This window comes from Macaca fascicularis, chromosome 9, assembly GCF_037993035.2.
Source record: "Macaca fascicularis isolate 582-1 chromosome 9, T2T-MFA8v1.1".
In the NCBI taxonomy this organism is placed as follows: domain Eukaryota; kingdom Metazoa; phylum Chordata; class Mammalia; order Primates; family Cercopithecidae; genus Macaca; species Macaca fascicularis.
The window spans coordinates 64,820,524-64,846,481 of NC_088383.1; the positions used below are offsets into that span (position 1 = coordinate 64,820,524).

The window sequence follows — 25,958 nt, forward strand, 5'->3', positions numbered from 1 at the left end:
CCAAGTTAGCTAGGCACATACAAGAAGTGTGTGTTAAAAGAAAAGCCGGCCAGGCGCATTGGCTTATGCCTGTAATCCCACACTTTGGGAGGCCAAGGCGGGTGGATCACCTGAGGTCAGGTGTCGGAGACCAGATCGGCCAACATGGTGAAACCTCATCTCTACTAAAAATACAAAAAAAAAATAGCCAGACATGGTGGCGAGTGCCTGCAATCCCAGCTACTTGGGAAGCTGAGGCAGGAGAATCATTTGAATCCGGGAGGCAGAGGTTCCAGCCTGGGCGACAAGAGCGAAATGCCATCTAAAAAAAAGAAAAAGAAAAATCTACGGTTTTTACATGTTTAAAACATGTAAACACACGGCAGATTCTTCCCCCCCCTCCCCGACCACACATACACAGCAGATTCTCCTCCCACCAACTTTTCTATTTGCTTTTGGGAACCAGATGTCAACTTCCACAGGTAGTGTCAATTGCACTGCTGCTGGCTGTGTATGACAAACATTCAACTATCAGAGGCCCACAGACTTCACCCGTCTGTTTACTCAATAAGATGCCCAAAGGTGGGCAGCCTCCAGGTGCTCTGGCAGCTCCATGGAGTCAACAAGGGCCAGGCCCTTCATCTTCAGGCCTGTAGCTTCATGGTCCCAGGGCAGCTTCAGTAGCTCCAGGCACCACGGTCCCATTGAAAGAGAGTAAGTACAGGTCAGAACACACATACTCTCCAGGAGCTTTCTCTCTTTTAATTAGGAAATGAAATCCTTCCCTGCTGCCACCAGCGCATTCCCCCTTACCTCTCCTGGGTGAGGACGATGCCCAACCCCAAGCCAGTCACTGGCAAAGAGAAATGGAATCACGATGGATGTTTCAACCAATCCCAGCTCATCCCATTAGGATGCCAGTTTGCACCAATGATCGGCATTTCAATTAGCATAAATAATGAAACTATCTTCATATCTGTTGACTATTTCACACAAACTAACAAAATGTTAGGTGAAAGGTAGCACTTCCATGGGATAAAGTTCCTTGGTAGGAGCAGAGGCACTAGTGCAAAAATATTAAAGAAATTGTAACATGGATCAGGGATTGCACAGCATGGTTTCCCACTGGTTATCTCATTTAATTCTTGTAACAGCTCTCAGAGGCAGAAATCATTTTTGCAAATTTGGAGAATCGGAGTTTAAAAAATGCATAACTAAACTCATCTAAAATTAAGACCTTATTAATCAATCTCTTTTAAAATACTATTTCAATATGTGTTCTTACTAAAACTGTGGGATATCTGAGCTGCCTGAAAACCTAAGGAAATTTAAAATGACATAAAATAAAATGTAAATGAAAAATTTAAGAAAATTAAAGTTGACCATAATCCAATCACTCAGCAAGAGCTGCTTTTAACAATTTGGTTTACTTATTACCAATGTTTGTTTTCTAAAATCTTCCTGTATAACCACAGTTATATATGACTTTAAACCTGCTTTTCCAAGTTCACCTTACATGGCGTATGTTTTCTCATGCTCTGATTTTAAAGAAATGATTTACAATGCCTACACAGTAGAAAATGCGTGTCAGCAAACCTTTTCAAATAGTTCAAGTATTTCTCCCTGGCACACAAAAACATCTTCAAACCCATATTATTTCTTTTTTTATTTTGGACAAAGGCCTAAAAGTGGAATTAATGGTCAAAGATAAGAATGCAGGCTAAAATATTTCACATCAAGTCATACTGCAGCCCATGTCACCCTGCCTTTAATAACCCTGGATCACATACTAAAATTTACTGACGAACTGTCATAGACAGTAAACATTTAGATTGTCTGCACATAATTTTGCCCAGATAGTAGATTCAGCCAACCCTGGAGATGAGAGGGATCTGAGTCTGACAGTTGCAGGGACAGCCTCACCTCAAGCTGAAGAATTTCCAGCATGTGGCTGTCACTGAGGAGATATCTGGGAAGTTGTCCTTTTCCTTTTCTTCAACCGTTGTCCTGTTTAGGGGCCAGCACGTGATCTTCCCCTGATGTGACAACCATGCTGAATGAACAAAGGGTCTTGCTGGCAGGGGTCTTGTGATTCCCATCTCCACTGCTGAAACACTTGGCTTCCCCCGCACTTTCTTCCTTTTTCTTCTCCAAAGAATGAGGATGAGGTTGCACTGAGGTACTTCCACTTCCTAGTTCCAGGGGCCACCATCCTAACAGAATTAGCAGGCCATCCCTTCCTTTCTTGTAATCCAGCTGCCCACAACCCCGGCCACATATTAGAGTAACCTGGGGAACTTTATAAAAACTACTGAGGCCTGCCATTACCCTTCCCTCCAAAAGAGAGACTGATTGGTCTACAGTGGGGCGGTGGGGCCTGGGCATGAATATATTATTTTTATATCTCCCCCATGTGATTAAAAATGCATGCTGGATTGAAAACCAGAGATAGTAACATCCCCACTGCACTATATCTACAAGAATTTCCCTGTCATCCCCCAGTCTATATGGTGTGCATAATCCTGTCACTGGTTTTCAGTGCTGATATGGGTCTCCACATCCACTTCCCTGCACCACCACCCTTTTAAATACCGTTTGTTCTTTCAATAGATGTCTATTCCCTCCCTTCCACACAATATCCAATTACCTTCTCAAAAGGTTCACTTGCATAGCTAACAAGCACAGAGAACACCAGATGCTTAAAACCACTCTTTTATCCCTCGCTCCATCCCCCCACCCAATCCAACTCATTGCTCAACCCTCCAGATCTCAGTTAATAATGCCATCATCCCTCCTCTTATTGAGGACAGGAACCTAGGAGGGAGTCTTGACTTATTCATTCCTGTTTCTCCTTCAATCTAAGTCCTTTTTCCCACCTTCCAGGACACATTCCTACTATGTCTCAGCTCTCTAGTCTAAGCTGCCAGGATCTCACAGTGGCGTTCTCACTTAGCTTCCTGTCTTCCAGGTGTAGCTTTCAGGAGTGCAGTTCCACAGAGCATCCAGAGTGACCTTTTAAGAACATACAGCATATCAGCACCTTCCCCTACCTAGGTCCCTGTGGTTTTCCATTACAACAAAATCAAGTCCAAGTTCCTTATGTGCCTGACTTGTCTACCTCTCCCACTTCACTTCCTACCACTCCTTAGCAGGTTTATTATGCTCAGGCACGCCGGCCATTTTTCTGTCCCTTGGGGGCCTTGAACTTCCATTTTTCTCTTTCTGATACCCTTCTGTTTCAGGTATTGCCATTTCTGGCTTCTTCTGATCTGAACTCATTTCAACTACCATGACCTCAGCTGTGGCCTCCCAGAATACCTATATAAATTCAAACTTTTTATCCTAACCCTGTTCAGCATGTCTCAACAGTTGAAATTATCTTACTTGTTTACCTGCTCCTATCTAACTTCTCCACAGGAATGGAAGCTCCAGGGGTGTCAGGTTTGAGAAAATCTTCATCATTATTGTAGCTCTGGAGCTGGGTACCTAAAACAGCATCTGGTAAATAGTAGGTGCTTAATAAATAGTTGACGAAAGAAGGATCTTGAGACAGGTTGCCTGGAAGAAGAATCAGGCAGGCTTGTTCATGTCATTAACTTATCTGAATACATTAATTCCCCCTTAAGCCATAATAAACATTTTTTATCACACAATCTTTCAAGAAAAGCAAAAAAGAAATGAAAAAAAAGCCCTAAATTCTCATCCTCTGGAGATTAAATCTACTACTATACTTTGATTTTCTAAATGTTTATATGGAAAAGAGGAAAATAAGGAGAGATTGAAAAGTCAATAAGATGAATTTCAGCTTTCTCCAAAAATATCAATCATCTTACACCATCTCAGCATATGAAATCTTACTTAATAGTTTGCAGAATCTATCAAGACACACTTTGGGAGAAATGCTTCAGAAAAGTATTCTTTACTAAGCACTGAGCACCAGTTCTTAAAAACAATCAACCTGAAGAGAAATGGCACGAGATAGGAGGGCGAGAAAGTGAGAGAGAGGGTTCTTCACTCTTTAGAGGCACATCTCCTCTCCTGCTTGTGTTCAGTGTGTCAGAAATTGAGATATCAGAGATTGACATACAACTCAGTTTCAAACTGAGCATCCCACGCTTCCGGAGCAATCATATCGAAAGGGCATGCTGGTTAAGTTGGCTTTTCTCAAAGGCTGAGAAATTCATGTCCAGATGCCTGGAAATGGATATCTTTCTAGTAAACAACATTGTGGGATTTAAATTTTCACAGCATCATTCTCCTCCACTCTCACAGCGCTTACTAGCTTGAATTTTTCCCCCCAAACACCAGTTCCTACATACAATATTTAATATTTAAGATAAAATGTAGCTCCCAAATTTAAATCCTGCAATTAGCTCATAGAATAAATAACATTTACCCTCCAGTAATAATTTCAATGTGCCCTAGTTCCCACATATCTAAACACTCCTCGGCTTCCAAAGTGTCAGTTATTAATCTGTGCAGCACCTTGGTTTATAAGATGGTTTGTTATCTATGGATTTCGAAGCAGCCTAATCTAAGGAACAGCTATTCCCTCAATTTTTGCAAATGAGGACCCTGGGGCTCCTGGAGGCTCACTCTACCAAGTTCAGGTATCTTAGAAGAAGCAAAACTCACATTCAAGCTTATCTTCCTACTCTTCCTACAATACACACACTCCACTGCTCTTCCTACAATACACACACTCCCACACATGGACATGCACATGTGGACACACACAGATCATAATCACATCATTAAGAGTATAACTATGATCAAAAGAAAAACAACTATTGCAGGCATTCTGATTCTAATTGCTGATTTTCAACCTAATTAAGATGGTAATAGCATCAGATAGTGAGAAACAAAACGAGATAACATTCACATTAAATGAAATCCAAAAGTCTACTGAATTAAAATTGGTAGGGGTTCCCTTTGGGTAGGGGCGGGCTTAATATTGCTGAGAGTATTGGGATCAATAATCTGAGTATGCAGGTCTATCAGTTTTGGGGCTGTTATTAGAATCTATCTATCTACGATATAACATTTCCAATGTTTTTTAATAGCAAAAAGGCAGAGATTAAGGCAGCATCCCTCTATCTTAACACTGTAATGCTTAAAGGATAGATTTATCGATGATCAGCAAAGCCTTACTGGGGTCAGATTTTTTAACCCAAATCAAATTAATCAATTTCTGGTCTGAGTGTTAGTGATATGCTAGGGAAAGGCATGTGTAGCCCGACCAACCCGTGCAGATAATTGCAGTGCTGAGTCTCCTTGCTGGTCATGGAGAAGACTGTGAGCCCAAGGGAAGTAGATGCCAAAAATCAGGAAGCTACAGGATGCTGGTGTGGCCCGCTCTTACTCAGGTGGCTCATGGTGATGTTCACCCACCTCTCCACCGCCCTTGGCATGCACTGGGTTTCCATGGTACTTATTAGCGGGAATAGCGGCAGTAGACTTGTGGCTGTTGGAGGCAGTGGCTGTCGCAAGGCCCAGGTACAGAGCAGCTTAGGCCACGCTTTCCTGGAAACAGTCTCTTCTCCAGCTCCTCCCACACCATGGAACAGAACAGTGGAAATGAGGACAGAATGCTGAGGATGTGGGGTGGCAGGGGGAGGGCAGTCTCCAGGCACTGTCTACACTCAGAGAGAAGTACAATTTAAGACTTCCAGACTGTTTTAAATTATTTCATGTTTGATTAGTGTGTGTGTTTCTGCTCCTATTGTGAATTGAATTGTGTCCCTCCATTCATATGTTGAGGCCCTAAACCCCAGTTCCTCAAAAGGCGACTGTATTTGGTGGTGATTGATTTAAAGCTAAGCTCTTAGGATGGGTCCATGTGAGGACACAGTGATAAGGTGGCCATTTGCAAGCCAAGGAGAAAGGTCTCAGAATAAACAAACTCTCCTGGAGACACTTTGATCTTGGATTTCCAGTCTCCAAAAATGTTAGAAAATAAATTTTTCCTTCTTTTTTTCTTTTTTTGAGACAGAGTCCAGGCTGGAGTGCAGTAGTATGATCTTGGCTCACTGCAACCTCTGCCTCCTGGGTTCAAGTGATTCTCCTGCCTCAGTCTCATAAGTAGCTGGGACTACAAGCACAAACCACCATGCCCAGCTAATTTTTGTATTTTTCATGGAGACAGGGTTGGCCATTTGGTCAGGTTGATCTTAAACTCCTGACCTCAAGTGATTTGCCTGCCTTGGCCTCCCAAAGTGCTGGGATTACAGGCCTGAGCCATGACGCCCAGCCAGAAAATAAATGTCCATGCATAAGCCATGCAGTCCGTGGCATTTTGTTACAGCGGCCTTAGCTGAATGATAGAGATGACTTCACACGTTACCTGCAGACTCCATGTGACCTACTCTCTATCTACAACACTGTTTCTGAGTTTCAGGAAAAAAGTCTTTGTTACTAAATTATACTGGGCAGTTTTAGAACTTCTAAGGCCTCAGCTCTGCCTGACTACATCACTGCCTGCGGTGAAGCCCTGGATGACTCAGAGAAGCATCTGACATACAGTCCATGAAGACAGGACAGGCTCACGAGCCTCCACCATGAACTCTGCCTTCTACCGTAGTAGCTAACTAATGATATTTACTCTAATTTCTAATTAGAGAAATGCAAGATAAAAACCAAGAAGATACTCTTTTAAAACTACATGGCTAGCAAAAATTTTGTTAATTTGTTTTGTTGCTAATGAAATGCAAACACCTATGGCCATTGGGATTTATGGGAGGATTGGCATTTTGACATTAATCAACAAGCATATGAACTGCTCAGTCATCCTGGAGGTAAATTTAGAAATTTCACATTTTAAAAGGTAAGCTTTTTTGCATATGTATTATCAAAAAAAAATCCATTACATACTGTGGATGTTCAGGGCATAATTTTATATAATAATGACCAAATCGTAGCAAAATAAATTCTCAAAAAGAGATATACTCATTATGTTTTAATATGTAAATATACATCATCACAGAACCATTAAAGATAGGGTTATAAGTGTTTTGACAGAGAAATATTGTAACATGAAGGGCAAAAACCTAGCTAAAATTGTGTTAGAGTACAACTTCATTTTGCAAATAAAATACATTATTCCTAAAGCAAAAAACTGGACTAGTATTGAACAAAAAGATAAGAGTAATTATCTCTGGGTGGTAGAACTACAGTTGACTTTTACTTTCCTCTTATTACTTATATTTTCTAATTTCCTATAGTGAAAATCCTCTGTTTAATAATAAGAAAAGCAAGTGGAAAACAATGATAAACTAGCCACTCTGAGTTTGAATTAAATGTCACCGACTCTGTCGCAGCTCAGAGCTATGTTCTTTTTTTTAATTTTCAATTTTTGTTGCTACAGAGTAGGTGCATATATTTACGGATTACACGAGATAATTTGATACAGGGATGAAATGAGTCATAATCACAGCAGGGTTAATGGAGTATCCATCACCTCAAGCATTTATCCTTTGTGTTACCAACAATCCAATTATATTATTTTAGTTATTTTTAAATGTACGATTAAATGATTTTTGACTACAGTCACCCTGTTATGCTAGCAAATGCTAGCTCTTACTCATTCTTTCTATTTTTGTGTACCCATTAACCATCCCTACCTCTCCTGTAACCCCTCACTACCCTTCTCAGTCTCCGGTAACCATTCATCTACTCTCTATCTCCATGTACAGCTTATATTCTAATGTGAAAGATGGAGCCACATTCTGATATCAGAATCCCCTTGCCAACCAACATAACAGGAAATATTGCCTTTCGTTAAGGTGTATTTATAATGGTGCCCTAGGAATACCATTTTTTAGTCCTCTGTTCTTCTTGTAACACTCTGTGTAAAATTCACCAAGTAAGAGTTCCATTTACTTAAGGGGGTGAGATATTATATCTAGAACTGGATGAGTACATTTATACTTTCAAATAAAAAATTTTGTGTGTACCAGCAATTCCTCCAGGGCTCCTCATATCCCTATTTTTGGAATCTGTATATATATACACACACACATATATATACACCCACATATATGTATATATGTACATAAAGTATGTGTATAATACACAAACATACATACACAAAGAGACACACACACTTTGCAATGAAACACCTATAGCTGGCTACCAAGCTCTACATCTCCCAGAAGAAGGGGACAGAATTCTCTTTTTAAAGTTGTAAATAAGCAAAGTTCATCTGACTTTAGGACTTAACCAAGTCTCACCTATGTATCACATTGAAACATGGATATTATTAAATGCCAAACTGACAAATGTCCAACAGAAAATATACTAACCAAACAAAAACAAAACCTTCGTCTGTGTGTGTTTATATGTGTGTGGACAGAGCAAGACAGAGGAAGGGAGGCAGGGAGAGAGTGAGACAGAGAAACCAGTAATTCAAAAAATTCCACGAAGATTCTAATCTCAAATTTAAAACCCTGGCCTCCTGGAATCTTTGCCACATCATGTCCAACAGCCTCATTTACAGAAGAGCCTGAAATTCTAGAGATCAAGTAGTTTACCCTAAGGTCTCAAACAATTGAGGAGCAGAGCTGAGCCTGCATTCCCAAACCAGGTAGGGGCATCGCACTGTGTCTTAATCACTTTTCTCCCTTTCCAAAGCACTGTCCCAATTATCTTATTTCCAACTTTCCACAGAAGCAAAGAAGAAAACAAATGTCACAAATACCAAGATTGTGCAAAGGAATGATAAACTTCCCTACGACAAGATCCTCCAGCCTCTCCAGTCTCCATGGAAATCACCTCCTTCATCTTCCTCGTTTTCATCAGGGTCTTCTGTTCACAGTCTGCAACATGGCAGAACATCTAAGTGGAAGTGGTAGACTAGGCATATGGAGATGAGGTAATAAGCCTGGATAATCTACAAACTCCCGAGTCCATGTTTAAACACCTTAAAGTGCGCCATATTGTCAACAGCACATTGCTGTCCATGCCAAACCTTACAGACGGTACATGGTCAGGAATAGAGCCATATAGTGCACTCATCAAACAGGCCTTTGGGAATAACCTTCCCTCCTTTCAATGTCTTTCTCCCATGACACATGACAACAAACTTTTTCATCAAAAGCAAAAATATTCTCAAATGTTCAAAGAGCTCACCTTTCCTGGCATGAAAGCATCTCTATTTTGGAAAAGTCAAGAGGTTCACCCAATTGCATGTAACTGATAATTGAAGATTAAAGAGGACTTCCCAACTCAGCAGTGAAAAGAAATTAATGGAACAGCTAGAGTACTCTTCCCAAAATGCAGCATGTGTGATTTATTTTTATGCAATTCATTTCATACCTTGTAGCTGATATCTGGAGGAAAGGAAGCAGTTCTACTAGGGGGAACAGATGATTTCATTTGGCAATGTAATAACGTCTGGGGAAATGTGAGAAAATTCAGAGGCAAACTTCAGCAAAGTGTCTGAGTTTAAAAGTATCACTGGCCAAAGATCACTCTTCTCAATGGCTTGCTTGCATAGAGACTCTCCTGTCATTATAAAGAGTTCACTGACCGGCAATTTAATTCAATTTTCAAAATGGAAGTGCAATACATAAAGACACTCTGTAGCTGGCAATTAAAGTCTTCAAACCCTAACACTAAGATATGCAGTTATTTTACAGCAACCAGGATGAGATCACATATATTCACTGTGAACAGTATTTTCCAATGGTAGGAATACACTATGGAATACCAGAGAGCTGAGAGTTGCAGACCGAATATGTTCACTATGTATTTATTTTTGTATACGTGGATATGAGCAAGAGAATGCAAACATCATGACAAAGGTTAATTTTGAAAAGATGTCAGTTTTCTATGGTTTTCTACAGATTAACATTACTCTGCTTGCTTTTTAATATTTCTTTTTATATCAGTGCTCAAATAAAATACTTAAGTTGTTGTTTCCTAGCACCACAAAATTCTTACCACTGGTAACAAATTGTTTTAAAAAAATTAACTTAGGGTTTCAAATGTTAAACGGTTTCTGCAAGTTTCTCCCTTCCCCCGCTCCAAACAAACCACTATTGCTCCTAGCCAATCCAACTAGCCAAAAGGCTTAAATCCTTCCTTGCCATTCTAGAAAGTAATTTTTCAGGTGCCAGTCCCTGCAGAGTTCAGATGCAGAAAGCCTGTCAGAAGGCACCAGGCAGAAGGACTGTGGCTCACAAGCACATGGTCTACTTGACCTTTTTCTCTTTAGGGTTAACATTTTTGTGTTATCTAGTCATTTAGAAGTAATAGAGCTCCTTAGACTTTTACAAGACTCAGCCATTTGCAGTGCATTGGAGGAAACAGCATTTCATTATTTATCATAAATTACTCAGAGCCGCTCACAATGCAAGATGAGCATCAGTGTGGTACCACAAAGGGTCATTTAGAAGTTTACAAAACTCAGCGATGAAGGGGAAACACAGATTTGGATTTGATACTCACTTTGCTAAAACCCTGATCTACAGCTTTGCCTTCCTTTCAAAATCCTCTTCTGATCAAATACAAAAAGACCTGAACAAATAACTTTTAAAGATGTATCTTTATCTAAGTCAATAAAATAAACTAAAAATATTCCAAGCAAATAACACTTGTATATGTCAACTGATGTATTATAAATGTTGACATCAGTGAAAATTATCTGATCAGTGAAAAATAGAAGGGAGATGCCATTGGCTATTAATACTAATTTAACACTTGCACTTACACAGTGCTATAGCCCCTCTGTCTGGTAACAAGGAGCAACCAAGTAAGCCTGAGCAGGCAAGAGTGATGAACTGGATTCTTATCTGAAGGTTCTTCTTTAGCGTGAAAAACGTGGATGACTCAACTAATTTCAGCTGCCGATATGTAAATGAACGGATGCGGTTCTCCAGTCCATGATAGGCACTCTCCGGCAGGCCATGCAAGAGCCTCATCTTATACAGACTCCCAGCATTTTCCTCACCATGTGATGAGTGCAGACAGGAATCAACAGCAGCATTCCTTTTGAATCTGATGCGATGTCAGCATTCAATTCCAAAAGGTGCTGAGTGGTTTCTGCAAAGAAGACCTCAGATGGAACCAGAAGGGTGATGTGGCAATCAATTCATAAAGGAGTTTTTGCCTCTGAAAAACCTAAAGGCAGTCACAGGTTAATTTAGGTGAGGCAGTGAAATCAAGAGTTCTTTCTTGTTATTCTTCTTGTATCTCTACTTGCAAATTTTTAGGTATTTGAAAGCTGTTATTTTGGGTTAAATCTAGGGCTTTGCTGATGCGACTATGGATAAACTAAACATCCTTAAAACACACCAATTCTATTGCCTCTTGCAGCACTTTGAAGAGGCATTGGAATGAAGTCAATACTTAAATATATCCAGCACAAATCAGAGACAATATCTTTAAATGATTTGGAACAAGTTAGCCTTAAAGAATCTTTAAAATTCGCTGCTCATTCCTCTCTCCAAGTCATCTTGGAAACCTCGCACCTTCTGAAAATACCACAGATATTGTATCACTTCCTTGCAACCCATTGTGACTGTGGCTTAACATAGAATCAAGCTGTGTCCTCCAAAAACCCTCCCTCCTTAATCAGGTGCTGCTCCAAGGAAAAGGTGAGGCCATCTGTCCACCAGGTCAGAACCCTCACTGGCTCCCATATAGGTGGGTGCACGCAAACTACTACGTTTATTAGTGACCTTTCCCTCCCTGGGCTTCCCGTCTCTATTACTCTGCCAAAAGAAATTCTCCCTTGAAACTACCTTTCTCCCTCTAAGCACTACTTTCTGAAATGGCCTAATATGCTTTTCAGTTGGAATCACACATTTCAGCACTTCATGATTCTTCATTACATATCTTCTGATCGTCTCAACAAAACCACAGATGCAGATGATGAATTATCTTTCTTGTGTATCTCACACTTTGATGTTTGCAGAACTGGAATAATGCCATTCTCAGGATACAAGTGGGGTTTTACATGTGTTAAGATGTGTGAAAAAGTGGCAACGTGTTGTATCAGGAACACTCCTGATATGAGGGAAATAGGGTTTTATTGAATATAAATACAAGGTGTCCACTCAGAAACGCTTAAGTCAAAAGGGAATGTGGGTGTTTGCATGGAGTCTCACTAAGAGGGGATCCAGAGAACAAAGGAAAATGCTGACGCCAGGAAGACCCTCTTTGCATCTGCTGGACTGTGACACCAACAACAAACATTCAGAGCCACCATCCAGTCTCTGTACATGGAAAAATCTATAAACTCAGGTCACCACCCTGATAGCATGAAGTGGTAAAGGCCAAAGGAATGTTCCTAAAGTTTTATCTTATTGTTTCAAGTTAGTATTGATGTATACAAAAAGTGCACAACTCAAAAGTATAGAAGTTATTAAATTTTGATGAAGTGAACTCACTCATGTAACCAGCACCCATACCAGGCAGCACAATATTATCAATACAGGAAAACCTACACCTGGGTCCCCTTCCATTCACTTCCCGCCCCTCCTCCCCAAAGATAATCACTATCTTGACTTCTAATTGTTATACATTATATAAACAGAATCATATATTTTTTCTGGCTCTTTTTGACCACCATTGCATTTGTGAGCTATCTGAAGGACTTTGAGCACAACTCATCACCAAACTTATGGATCATGTGCCCTACAAATCACCATTCTCCAGTGGACTCTGGAGTCTGTCTATAGTCCAACCACTGAAAATTAATATAAGAATAAATATATTATGATTCTGGGAGAGGCTTATAGCATCCAGTAAACCTTTGAACTGGTTATCCCACCCACTCATATTTGACCAAACATCTCCTTTCTAGTACTCAGCACTATCAATTAGCCTTTGTGTTCTCTTTTCATTTGATCCTTGAAATAGATCAGGTAGTTGAGATATATATATATATGATTGATTTGTATTGGCTATATCCTTCTATAGCAATACTACTAAGACTGTCTAACATCTGCAGACTGGAAGAGCCGTTAAGTATCTCATTAAATTCCCATCTTCTATACCCTTATAAAGTCCAGGCTAATCATCAAAGGCCCAGAGTAAGACACTCTGCCTTCAATAAGGCATTATTTCCCATGAGCAAATGGAAATGCATTTGCACTTCTACACATCTGCATTTCACAGCAGGAACCCAACCCCATCAACACTTTAATGCTGACACCACGAATTAAGAAACAAACTCTTTGGCCGGGCGCAGTGGCTCAAGCCTGTAATCCCAGCACTTTGGGAGGCCAAGACGGGCAGATCACGAGGTCAGGAGATCGAGACCATCCTGGCTAATACAGTGAAACCCCGTCTCTACTAAAAAATACAAAAAACTAGCCGGGCGTGGTGGCGGGCGCCTGTAGTCCCAGCTACTCGGGAGGCTGAGGCAGGAGAATGGTGTGAACCCGGAGAGGCGGAGCTTGCAGTGAGCTGAGATCCAGCCACTGCACTCCAGCCTGGGCGACAGAGCCAGACTCTGTCTCAAAAAAAAAAAAAAAAAAAAAAAGAAAAAAAAAAAGAAACAAACTCTTTAAATAGAAAGAAAAAACAATCTTCACAGAACCAAGACCAAGAATTGAACTGATTCATGGAGTATATTCTTTACTTTTTTCAAAAGTATAACAACTTCCAATTAGAAAAAAGATAATTCATGAACAGTAACTAAAACTTAGAAAATACAAAAAAGTACAATAAATTAAATAGCATCCCTATTCCATAATCCTGAAAGAACTACTATGAACAATTCGGTAAACTTCCTTTGAATACAATTACTATAGATTAAATCTAGTGACCAATACAGCTTAATATCATGGACATCTTATATAATTTTCTACCCAAAGTTTTAGATAAACATTATATAATAAACATTTCCCAAAGGCTTTAAAATTATTACAACAAAATTTAATAGCTTTGTAATATCTATCACATGGGTAAGCAAAATTTATTTTACTTATTATTTTAACTGAAAACATACAAATGCGCATTCACTTGCCAAATACTTGGTAGAGAGCTCAAGGCTTTTATCTGAGTAAACATCTGTTGTCCTTCTTATGAAAAACCATACCCGTGCCGGGCGTGGTGGCTCACGCCTGTAATCCCAGCACTTTGGGAGGCCGAGGCGGGTGGATCACAAGGTCAGGAGATCGAGACCATGGTGAAACCCCGTCTCTACTAAAAATACAAAAAATTAGCCCGGCGCAGTGGCGGGCGCCTGGAGTCCCAGCTACTCAGGAGGCTGAGGCAGGAGAATGGCATGAACCCGGGAGGCGGGGCTTGCAGTGAGCCAAGATCGCGTCACTGCACTCCAGCCTGGGTGACAGAGCAAGACTCCATCTCAAAAAAAAAAAAAAGAAAAGAAAAACCATACCCGTAATGTATATTGTGATTTTTCCAGTTTAGTTTATTGTGGAATAAAAACTTAACATGTGAAACAACAAAAGTGCAAATTTCTTACGGATATATACATATATTCTCCTTAAACTTCTCACAACTGTGTCAACTAGAAGAAGCACTTTTTTAAAAGTGGCTTGTATTTATGGATTATATCCCACGTAATGAACTTAGTTTTAATAGAAACCACAATTCACAGGTATATAGAATACTTAAATGCATTACCCACTTAAACTAACAAAAACAATCAGCATAAACAGGTTTAGGGGCTAATATGACTAATACCTGTTAACCAAGGCAGCTCTTAATTTGGCTAAGACAGAAGTGCTACCAACCGTACCTGCTCGGCATGGAGTGGGCCTTTGTCCGTTTTTTTGGTTTCGTTTTTAATTTTATTTAAGTTCTGGGATACATGTGCAGGACGTACAGATTTGTTACATAGGTAAACATGTGCCATGGTGGTTTGCTGCACCTATCAGCCCATCACCTAGGTATTAAGCCCCACAGGCATTAGCTATTTATCCTGATGCTCTACCTCCCCCGACACCCACAATGTGTTAGTTTTTTAAAGCAGAAATAGAGAGTATCATACTGAAAAGTCAATGAAATAGAATTCAGTCAAGCTAATATTTAATATAAACATTTCTACAGCCCATTTTTAAAAAAATTCTGGAGTCTCTAGATTTTGCCACCATGCTGAAAAAAGCTTTGGTCTAACAATAGATTTGGGCAAACAACCCCATCGGGCCCCCTCATAGACTAACAATGAGTACAACTGTCATTGTTAGTTGATGGGATTCATGTACAGTCTTACAGGATCTTGACAATACAATCTTTCTGACACTACAGTATTCCTATCCTGCAGCACAGCTAATCAATAGGTGTCACGTGACCTTCGAACTTGATCTATTTCCATTATCTTTTTTTAAGTCTGCAAAAGTAATGATCTCAACTATCTTTTACTTTAACCCAAAGAGAATTTTTTTTTTCTTCTAGCTAAAAGATCACTTGGCAAAAAAAAATGTCAAGCAAGTAAGCAATGATTGGGTCTAGTTTGTAGTACCCCTGGCAGAATATCAAGGTCTCACCAATGTTCCCCTTCTTAGAACTGGTAGATAATCAGTGATGGGTACCTTGCAGTGTGGCTCCAAGATGGAATTCAGATGTTCTGCGGCAGGCATTGCATAGCTCCAACTCTCATCATTGATTTGGTAGAGTCAGTACTTTAGTGTCTACAGAACTAAAAGGCTATCATTCCAAATGCTCCCTAACACTTTTCCATTGATCAGTCTCAGCATACACTGCAGTCACTATTGTAACCAAAAGTAAGTTTGGAAAGGGCACAGAAGACAATTTTGACTGGATTTTAGGAAGCAGAGGAATAAAGTTTGTAACTGTTTTCTGTGATTGTTATATTGAATCATCTATAAGGAGTCATAAGAGAAAATAGAGAGTTAAAAAGATCAAGGAACAGAAGTTTAGAGGTAGGGAACTGTTGCTCAATGGGTACAAAGATTTAGTTATGCAAGAGGAATAAGCTCTAGAGATCTATTGTACAACACAGTACTTAGTTAACAATACAATAGTGTACACTTAAAAAAGAAGATAGATTTCATGTTAAATGTTCTACCTAAACAAAATTAAAACCACAAGAGAACACAAGGAAATTTTTGGAGGTGATGGATATCACCTCAAGTACCTTGATTGTGGTGATGGTATTAATAGGTATATGCATATGTCCAAACCCATTGATATGTACACATTAAATATGTACAATTTTTTGTACAGTCATCCTTCGGTATTCCAGGGGGAATAGTTCCAGGATTCCTCTCCCCCAGGATATCAAAATCCTAGGATGTCATGTCTTTTATATAAAATGGCCTAGTATTTTCATATCACCTAAGGATAGCCTCCCATATAGTTTAAGTCATCACTAGAGTACTTACAAGCAGTGTAAATGCTATGCAAATAGTTGTTATACTATACTGGTTTCTTATTTGTATTTTTAATTGTTGTGTTGTTGTTTTTATTTTTAAATATATTTTTAATCCCTGGTTGGTTAAATCCACAGATGCAGAACCCAAGGATATGGAGAGCCCATTGCATATCAATTATGCATCACCAAAACATAAAAAATAAACAAGAAGACAACATTCAGGACAACATATTCTTTATCTTTTACTGAAACATCTGAATTTCTCCTTAGACAGAAAATCCAGGCAATTTCTCTCGTTAGATTCCTTCGTATCTGAGAAAAGAACAGGTATAGTGCAGGTGAGCTATTTATGGAGTTTATAGTGGCAAATGCCACTATCGATGTGTAAAGTGCTTGAGAGAAGCAATGTACAAATGAATATAGTGACACTATAACAGTGAGTCAGGTAAGTAAGGATGAGGTGGGGAGAGATTACCTGTCCTATAAAACACCCCTCCAATCTTCTTGATTATCCAAACAATTTCTGCAAGTCCTAGGCAAATTATACATCCTAAGCCCAGCTTGATTAACTCTATCAGTGAGATAACCAAACCTAGGCTGCAGGCCTAGATATGATTGTTTTTCTATCCTTATTTCAAAAATAAATAACACAAATAATGTAGAGTGCTACATGCCCAGGCACACGGTAACCCTCCATTTGGCAGCTGTCATTTTTATTATTACTTAAATTCTTAAGCCCCTTCCAAGACTGATTCTCTGCGACTAATCCTTCTACATTACTAAAAGTAAAATTCAAGCTACAGAAATCCAGAAAATCTGATGATGATGAGGGTGTGGCTTTCTCTTTTAGTGGATTTCCAGCTCCCTGGCAATTCACAGGAAATCATGCCAGAGGTTGCATGTAGTCATAGGAAGGTATCTGAGGAGGAAGGCTGATATATTTAAGAATTCTTATCAAACTTTTAGCATAAAAATGCTATTCCCATAACCCTGGCTGTAACATATTAAGGCTAAAGTAGTTACATGGATTCAGCTGACCTTTTCTTCAAAAAAAATGTTCTTATGGCCTATATCGCATCCATGATACACACTCATCCATGATACACACTATCACTTCTAGGAAAAGGCCTCAAAGACAAAATCTTAGCACTGGAAGCTGCTAAAATTCCATTATTAAACTTAATTCTGAATTCAGTTTGTAGGTTTGCTTCTGACTAATCCCTTTTTATGCCCGAGAATGGCAATCTATTATTTATGTACAATCACCAGCTTGTCTTGAGAAATAAAAGCTTATAACAACAAAAAAAGGTAATACTTTAAGATACAATTCAGGATGAGATTTCCAACAAACACAGATTTGAAGAAATCTATTTCCAAAATGCCAATATTAAAGTTCCCCAAAGTACAAACACAAACAGTATATTTAAAAGAGCTCCTTGATGGATATAATCAACCTATTAATTCTTGAGAACCTAATTCACAGTAACTGCTAAGTGGTCAAGGGAATGCAGTGCAGACACTGCCTATTTTCATACAAATTCTCTCCAAAATCTAAAGACCCAATGACAATCAGCGTAGGGATGGCACAAAAGGGCACCTTGGACATATTTTGCTTTATCAAGAATTTTTAGATTTCAGATTCCAGATCATTCAGCAATCTCAGTCATTTTCTCCCAGATTTCAGCTCCTCTCTGTGATAAACGTATGCTGGAAATAGGCTTTAAAAAACACCTACCAAGCAAAGAATGAGAAATGATGACCTCCAGTTTGTGGTTCAACTTCCAAGGTGATTTGAGGTAGAATTCCACACTATATTTCATTGTGTGTGCCAGGATATCGGAGAGGAATATAGGAAAAACCCAAGGGCATATAAGAACAATAATCTTTCATTGTGATGAAAGATCCCTCAAGCTAGGTAACAAACCAGCTCCAATATTTCAACCGAATTCAATAGTCTGATGTGCTCTTGGATGAAAATAACCAGTCTATCTACTTACCATTTCACTTGACATAAAAACAGTGACTGTTTTTCAGCTTATAAACTCTGTTGGGAGTGGCATGTAAGTCAGGTTATTGTCATCAAACTCATTATACCAGGGGAGGAAGTTAAACTTCAGAGAGATTATATCAGTTCCTAAAGGTTGCACAGCTATTACAGAATTCATGGCTAGAGGTTTTATATAGAAATATACAAACAAATATTGTTTATAAATATATATACATATATATGTATCATACACAAACACACATTTGTTACCCTTCCATGAGAGTGCCTAAAAATTATGGTCATGACTGCCTCTCATTTCCAATACTGTTACCTCCTAAAGGAATCACTTTCTTAATCTAACTCTTCTTAGCCAACTGGCTGTCACCACACTGCCTGGCAGGAGCACACCAATGCACAGTGAAAGGGACACAGCCACCAGGCCAAGCTCAAGGAAACCTACACTCCAGTGCAACTGCCAGCTGAGTCGTGCACTTAACAATACTCAGCTGGGATAATAGATTTGTTTATGTCAGTTGTTCTTACTCTAATTATGTAATTTACTTAAATATTATGTAAACCAGTGATATATGATTATGGAAATGAAAGATAATTGTAGTTTCTATTAAAATGTAATTGAATGCTTTGAAGAAACTCCAAAAGGTAAGTTGTTTTTTAAAGAATAAAAAAAGAAACCGAATCACATAGACAAGAAAACTGTAAGAGATTCCCAGGGCAAGGGTTTATCATTGTATTTATGAAGAACCTGCATACGGATTCCTTCACTAGTGTCTTAAAAAAAAAAAAAAAAAAAAAAAAAAAAAAAAAGCTGGTCATTACAGATGTGGCTAATTTAAAAAAAAAAAAAAAAAAAAGCAAAGATGCTAAGCTTAAACCAGTAGACACATACTTAGAAAAAGCCTTCGCCTACATCAAGACATGGGAGGCTGAATGTTGTAGTGATTAAAAGTTTTATTTTAATTGTCTTCTTTATGAACCATTACTTTTACAAACTTTCTGAATCAACCAATTACTTAACGGCATTGCAATGCCCCCAGATACTCAGTAAACATTTGAAACATGTGACATGTATTATGAAAATATAATTATATGAATGTATATGATAGCTTACGTTCAGTTGCTCAACTGTGTTGTGGAATCAGGTAAAAATGCTATCAAAATTAATATGATTTATATACCAATCTATGGGGGAAAAGAAATGACCATTCGCTTCCATCAAGTTTTTGGAATCCTTAATTATTGTTTTAAATCACCAACAGTTTAATAACTCAATTCCCTAAACGAGTATTTTTTTTCTTTAACTTTCTACGTCAATTTAAGCAGTCTAACTTAGCAAAAGGATTAACTTTTAAAACAACTTGAAGCAACATGTTAAGCATATCTAAGAAATTTCATTTAATGAGTATTGACTCCTTGTACTCTAGGCTAAGGAAAAAAGGGGGGGAAAAAAAACGCAAAAGCCTGAAAGGAGCCTTCAGTCAGAGCCATGATTCAACTATAAAATACTGGAAGGTAGGAGTACAGGTAGTCTTAGGGGAAGGGTGAAATGGAAAACCAAACTAAACATGTGTCTAACGATTTTATTTATAATTGCATGAATAGGAAACATTTATTTCGGTAAGTTTTGATTGTGATATTGCAAAGTTTCAAATAGAGTCCATTGCTCACTTCACTATGTATATGGTTCTGGAGGGAACACTTTCTTGGGTGGAAAAGTAAAATTTCTAGGATCTCAAAATGTATTTGTCAACGCAGTACCAGCTCTGTCCTCACCCAACACATGAGTCTAAAGATAAAAACAGCTAGAAAGAAAGAAAAATGAATTTCAGTTCTATTCAGAAGCAATTCAAATGCATTTTAAAGACTTAGATTTATGACTATTCCCTTGCTCTTATATATTTCGGGGCCAACTTTCATGTTCCATTTTTGACATCCCAGATAGAATATTGAGATATGTTTGGCATTGGAGATGAGAGGTTATGAGGAAAGAATTTCTACAAAAGCAAGTTGAAAATAAGCTTTCTTCTCATTGTGTACAAAGGGGAGGAAGGGCTGAAAAAGTAGCTCCAGAGAGAGGAGAGATGGTATTCCTCTACATCCTGGATCTCCCAGGATGGCACTGATTTCAAACTGCACCAACACTGCTGTTGTGGCCCAACCTGAATTTAGAAAAGCTTCAGTAACAGCGAGAAATGGCCAGAAACCAGCTTTTTTTGGGTCAGGTTTTGAAAATAGCATAAATATAAAGGTAACTGGATTCACAAATCAAACCTGCAGAAGGGACTCTCAATTAGCAACACCACCTCCTATCCCTCACCTCAGTTTGAAGAACTGGGGAGGAATGCTTAAACCACATTGTCTTCATGCACGGAGACCAACGAGTCCAAACTAAAAATGGCCCTAAGAAATCTTTGCTAACACACCCACCCCTGCCCTCTTTTTTTTAATTAGGACCATGAAGTGCAGCATAAGTGTGTAACAGTAAAATTGTACAGCATAATTGATTAAAGCAGAAAAGTCTCATAATCCTGTATTAAGGCCAAAGAAAATCAAAACATACTCAGGTTGCAGCATGTGCTCATAAAAAAAAAGTTCTCAATTGGATTTCATAAGAAATATTGATCCTGAGCACTGAATCCTCTCACTTTGGCTACCATGCATGATTGGGGTCAGTACCTTCTATGTGGATGCCTTTGAAGGCCAAGACTCATGTAGACAGAATACAACGTACAGGAGTAACTTTATTTAAACAAATTATATCTGAGGCTGCTTATACAGCAAACAAGTGTACTCTTAAAATTTAAGGAAAATGTTGGAAAGAATAAATAAGAAAATATGATTTTATCAATGCCTCTCTTAAAAATTATAGTAGGTATGACTAGGTAAAGTTTCATCTAAATAGACTTGATTAAATTAAAATTGCCTCCATACCTTGCTTAAACATCAAATGTACATTCTACATTTATTTCTTCTTAAATACACTATTTGATATTTGTGTGTTCATTATAATTAACCATATACCTTCCAAATCTAACCCAAGGAAACATCTATTAAAATAGGTTCTTTGTCTTTAGTATTTGAATTTAGCCAATGACTCCAGGCTACCACCTGTTAAACAGTATTTTCAGCTTAGTAAAAGAATTCTGTGTCTCTAAAACAATCCATATTTGCATTGGCAACATTGGACAACTATATTTCAAATCTGAAAATGAAATTGAAGGAGGTGTAAAAGGGAAACACTGATTGTACATTGGTCAAAATCACTGTTCTCTACTGTCTGTAGTGACCTCCCTTTGGCTTGAAAAACCTGCAAATTAACCTATACTTTCAAATACAAAATGCTTCAAAGATGTTTTTGGTGAAATAATCTCCCCTGGCAATATGTTTAAGATACTCGTTTTTAGAGTCTGAAGTGCAAGCAAGTACTGGGCAGCTGGAAACCCAAGAATCCCAGTAACACTGAAGAAAGTTTTTGTCCAGCTCACAGCCTAAACAATGGAGGATGGGAAGAGAAGAATCAACTTGCAAACCCTCCTTTCTCCTCCTGCCTTACAAGTTCAATCCTTCTTTGTCTTTGTTCCTACAGAAAATTAGAAACAGTTCTCCAACTGGGCCTTCCCCATAGCAAGAATAGTTTTTGCTTGAAAAAATTCCATTATCCATTAGCAAGCATGTTCATTTTCAGTGAACCAGCCTCTTCCACTCCAAAGAGCTATGCTGCCGTTTACAGACAGGATCCTTCTGATTGATCTAAGATGAACACAAAGACATTCATTCCATAAGCCTTCAGGTATCCAATGCAAAAGCAAAGATCCTGGCCATTAAAGAATTTGTGGGTTAGTCAAAAAAACCAAAGCATCATCCGTAACCATTTTTCAAGTACTACAACAGAATCCATTACTTTCATTAAAAAAAAAAAAAAAAAAAAAGCACCAGGACAGGAAAGACCCACTAAAGTACGGAGGTAGGAGCTGGGGAAAAGGAAATTTCTCTCCTGGGAATTTTAGGGGCATAACCAAGACAAGTAAAAAACAATATGAACGCCAGTGATTCAGGCTTTTTTCATCCTACAGTAGCATTGCTGATAATCTCTCAAATGAAATCTTAATTTCCTTTTGTTAATCATCCTGCAATCTTGGATGAAAAAATAACTAAACTATCCTCTTTCTTCAAATCACCATGCAACTTGCCTATTTAAATACGTTTTAAGAAAACTACATAATCCACCTTTCATTAAAATTTCCCTTGTTTATAGATGCAAACCAGGTCAATTTCAGCTGGATTTTGCATACTTGTATTATATACCTTAATTCAACTTCTTGTAAAGGTTTAAAAAAGAGAAAGAACTGAACATAAGATACAAATAAAACAAATACAGCTTCTAAGTCTATGTGAACATTGACACCATTTACAGATTTTTTTCCCCTCTTTTCCTTGGGGCTGAGGGCCCTGTCAATAATCATTACTTATTAAACAGGCTGCCATTCCAGTCCACAGAATATAGGAAGAGAGCATAGAGGGGTAGAAATAATTACCTTGGGCTTTTCTTTAAAGACCTCCGGAATGGAACACAAGGAAATCAAGTGGGAAAGAACATGAAATACCCCTACCATGTGTAGTCCCCCTCCTCTCCTAACGCATACAAGGGTTGGAGATATACCACACTCCATTATTCATATCAACTGCATCAAAAGAGCAAATCAAAAATCTGGGGTCTTCAGAGTAGACTCATTTTCAATCCACTGAATATGCTCACACATACACTCATGAATCCTTAATCCTTCTACAAAACTCAAGCTAGATTTATTGAGTGGAGGCTCTAAACACCTCCTGAGAAAATGTGCTCTCAAAAATGACTGCTTCAGCCAAAGGAGAGAGAAGCAGCAAGTTACAGGCTCTACTGCCATTCTGGTTTGTGGCAGATTCCTTCCTTCCCTCCTTCCTGTCTCCCAATTTATCTTCTAGACTGTTTTTTCCAAAGCAAAGTAGGTTTGCTTTTTTTTTCCTTTCCCTCTCCTGGACCTTACTTACAAATATACTAAATTCTTTAAAAAGAAAAAAGTTTCAAGGGTTAAGTAACACCCAGGATAAGATCACAGGTGAGGGAAATGAAAAATTAGCAGATGACTGAAAGCAAACCCGGTATTCCCACCATCACTGAAGAGTTAATGATGAACACTCTTCCCTTCTCCCAGATGCTATGGCTCAAAACACAAATACAATATAAAGACAGCATAACCAGACAGTTTTCTGCAAAATAGCCTTGCACAGAACTTGAACTAGCAGGCTGGAGTTTGTCCTAAATAACCTTCACAGGTTGCACAAACTGTTCCCATATCCTGATCAAATCAGTTTAAAAGACGCCTGAGATATCCTTAGAATAAAAACAAGGTGGGGGGTGGGGTGGGAGGTCAATGAGTCACCTAAAACATTTATAAACATTTTGAGAAAATATGCACTTTCTATACAAATAAACAGAAAGCTATCATGCTTTGGGTATACTGGCCCATACTGAGTCCAGGTTGAAGATGCTACATTCTAACGGTGACATGTTTCCAAACGGATGGATGTTCTCACCCTTGAGTGCAGAAAACTCTCAACTCGCCTATGTTTTTCAGGCACAGAGGGAGAGGAGATAAGGTTCACACCCCACCTATGGGAACGGAACAAAAGCAAAGGCTTGGCAGGGCTGAAAAAAAAAAAAAAACTCCTCCTTCGTCAGGACCCTAGAGGTGGCAGCTCTGCAGGGCTCCCTTCCTATTTCCTCCTAGTTAACTCACTCTGGCCGGTCACAGAATCAATGTCTACACCTTGGAACGGGCAGGCTAGGAGGTGACCAGTTTAGCCCTTTGCCTTGGATGGCCTCCTTTCCCCAAGTCTCCCAATGGCTTCTAATTAACCCTTTCCGGTTCCTGCCCAGGTCAGGGCTGCTGGAAGCGTCCTCAGCTACATTAAACGCGTATCTCCATCAACTCGTCACCCCACACATGGACATAACTTCCTTCTGTGGTTTATCGTCGGTCACTTTGCATGTGCTTTGCTTTCTTTCCTTCCTACCGGCAGGCGGAGAAGGGGCTCAGTGCCTTGGGGAAGGCCCTCTCTCCCTCCCCGGCCCTCTACTGGAGCGGGATCCGGCAGCTCGCCAGCAGGTCTGCAGAGAGGAGGGATCGCACTCGCGTTAACCCTTTGAAAGGAGCTGGGAGATCTGTTCTCATTTGGGACCCGCAAAAGTGGGGCCAGTGGAGCCTGACAATCTCCCTCCCCTTTCTACACGCCCCCACCCCCCAGAAACAGGGCAGGCTGGCACCCTCCCTTCTGGTGGCCAGTTTTAATTAGCTCTCACTCTGCCCCAAAACCTGGGATGGGGGAGGGGGGTTGCTAGAAGGCAGGCGGCGAGGGAAAAAGCAGGAGGGCAGAAAGGAAACCCAGTAGTAAATCATAGTTGAGACACAGTGTTTACTTACGAAATTTGGGGCTGGTGCTAGTTTCTGGTGTGGTGGTGGTAGAGGAGGAGGAAGAAGAGGAAGAGGAGGAGGCAGCATCCTGAAAGGGAGACAGGGTCCAGGAGGGAGTAGAATCGTGAAGGTAGGAGGAGGTAGCGTATGCCGCAGTGGGCCAGGATGGCATTGCCTGGGTACTTGGGGTTCCTGGCACCGGGGGTCGGGAGCCCGGCGTGCTGCTACTAAAGAACGGGGCCGTGGTGGACAGGACCGTCGAGGGGGCCGCAGTGTTCCGTGCTGTGGTGGAGCGCGGGCTGGCCCGGATTGGCACCCGGTGCCCGGGGAAGCGAGTGGGCGCCCGCGTGATGGTGGTCAGGCGAGTGCTAATCCGGTTGGGCGTCCTGGAGGAGGCGGCACCCCCGGCGGAGGGGGTGGCGGGGGACGTGGTGGAGGTGGTAGTGGTGGTGGTCTCCATGGCCTTGGGGAAAGAGCTGGGCTTCGAGAGGAAGAAGGGGTCCTGGCCCATCCCCTTGGAGTCCACTAGGTCGGTGGGCACGTACTCCTTGACGGAGCCCACCACGATCCATTTGAGAAGCATGAGGCTGAGCCCCAGGCCGATGAAGCCGATGAACAGAGGTACCACGCACAGCCACGTCTGCTGCCGGTTCCACACGATGCAGTCGCTACAGCGTAACTCCCGGGGGGGCTCGGCCGCCCCTTCGCCGCCGCCGTCCGGGCCCCCGCCCGCCGCTGCCGCCGCCGCAGCCGCCGCGGTGCCCTCCTCGGCCGAGGCGGCGGCTGCCGAAGCGGCACCAGGTGGCGAGGCAGCGGCCGCCCCTTCACTCATCCTAGGAGCCGGTCTTCAGCTTCGCCCCCCCGAGGGCCGCGCCAGAGGCATGGGGCCGCGCGGGTCGGGCGCGGGCGCGGGCTCCGGCGGCGGCGGCGGGCTCGGGCGCAGGCAGCGGCCGCGGCGGCCGCATGCAAATCGGCTCCCTGCCCCCACGCCCCTCCCCCCGAGAGGCGGGCGGCGGGCGGGGAGGAGAAGAGCGGGGGAGGGGACGGGGCCGGGGAGGGGGCGGTGAGGAGCGCGGAAGAGGGGCGAGACGGGCCCCCGGCGCCTCCGGTCGGTCAGAGAGCGGCGGGGCGCGTCTGCAGCCCGCCAAGCGGCCTCCTGCGCGCCGGGGCCCCGCACCCGCTGCTGCTGCTGCTGCCCGCCGCCTGCGTGCGC

General features: G+C 40.7%; 1 protein-coding gene across 18 annotated transcripts in view; it reads right to left on the reverse strand.

Annotated features, from left to right (window-relative positions):
- Nucleotides 1-25,717, reverse strand: part of NRG3 (neuregulin 3) — a 1,122,850-nt gene extending 1,097,133 nt beyond the window's left edge. For all 18 annotated transcript variants that reach the window (XM_045361990.3, XM_045361994.3, XM_074001660.1 and 15 more), the window contains exon 1: nt 24,755-25,717. In XM_045361990.3, coding sequence (XP_045217925.2) covers nt 24,755-25,577 — 823 coding nt within the window. In that variant the 5' untranslated portion in view covers nt 25,578-25,717. The remainder of the gene's footprint in view (nt 1-24,754) is intronic.
- Between the last annotated feature and the right edge of the window lie 241 nt (nt 25,718-25,958).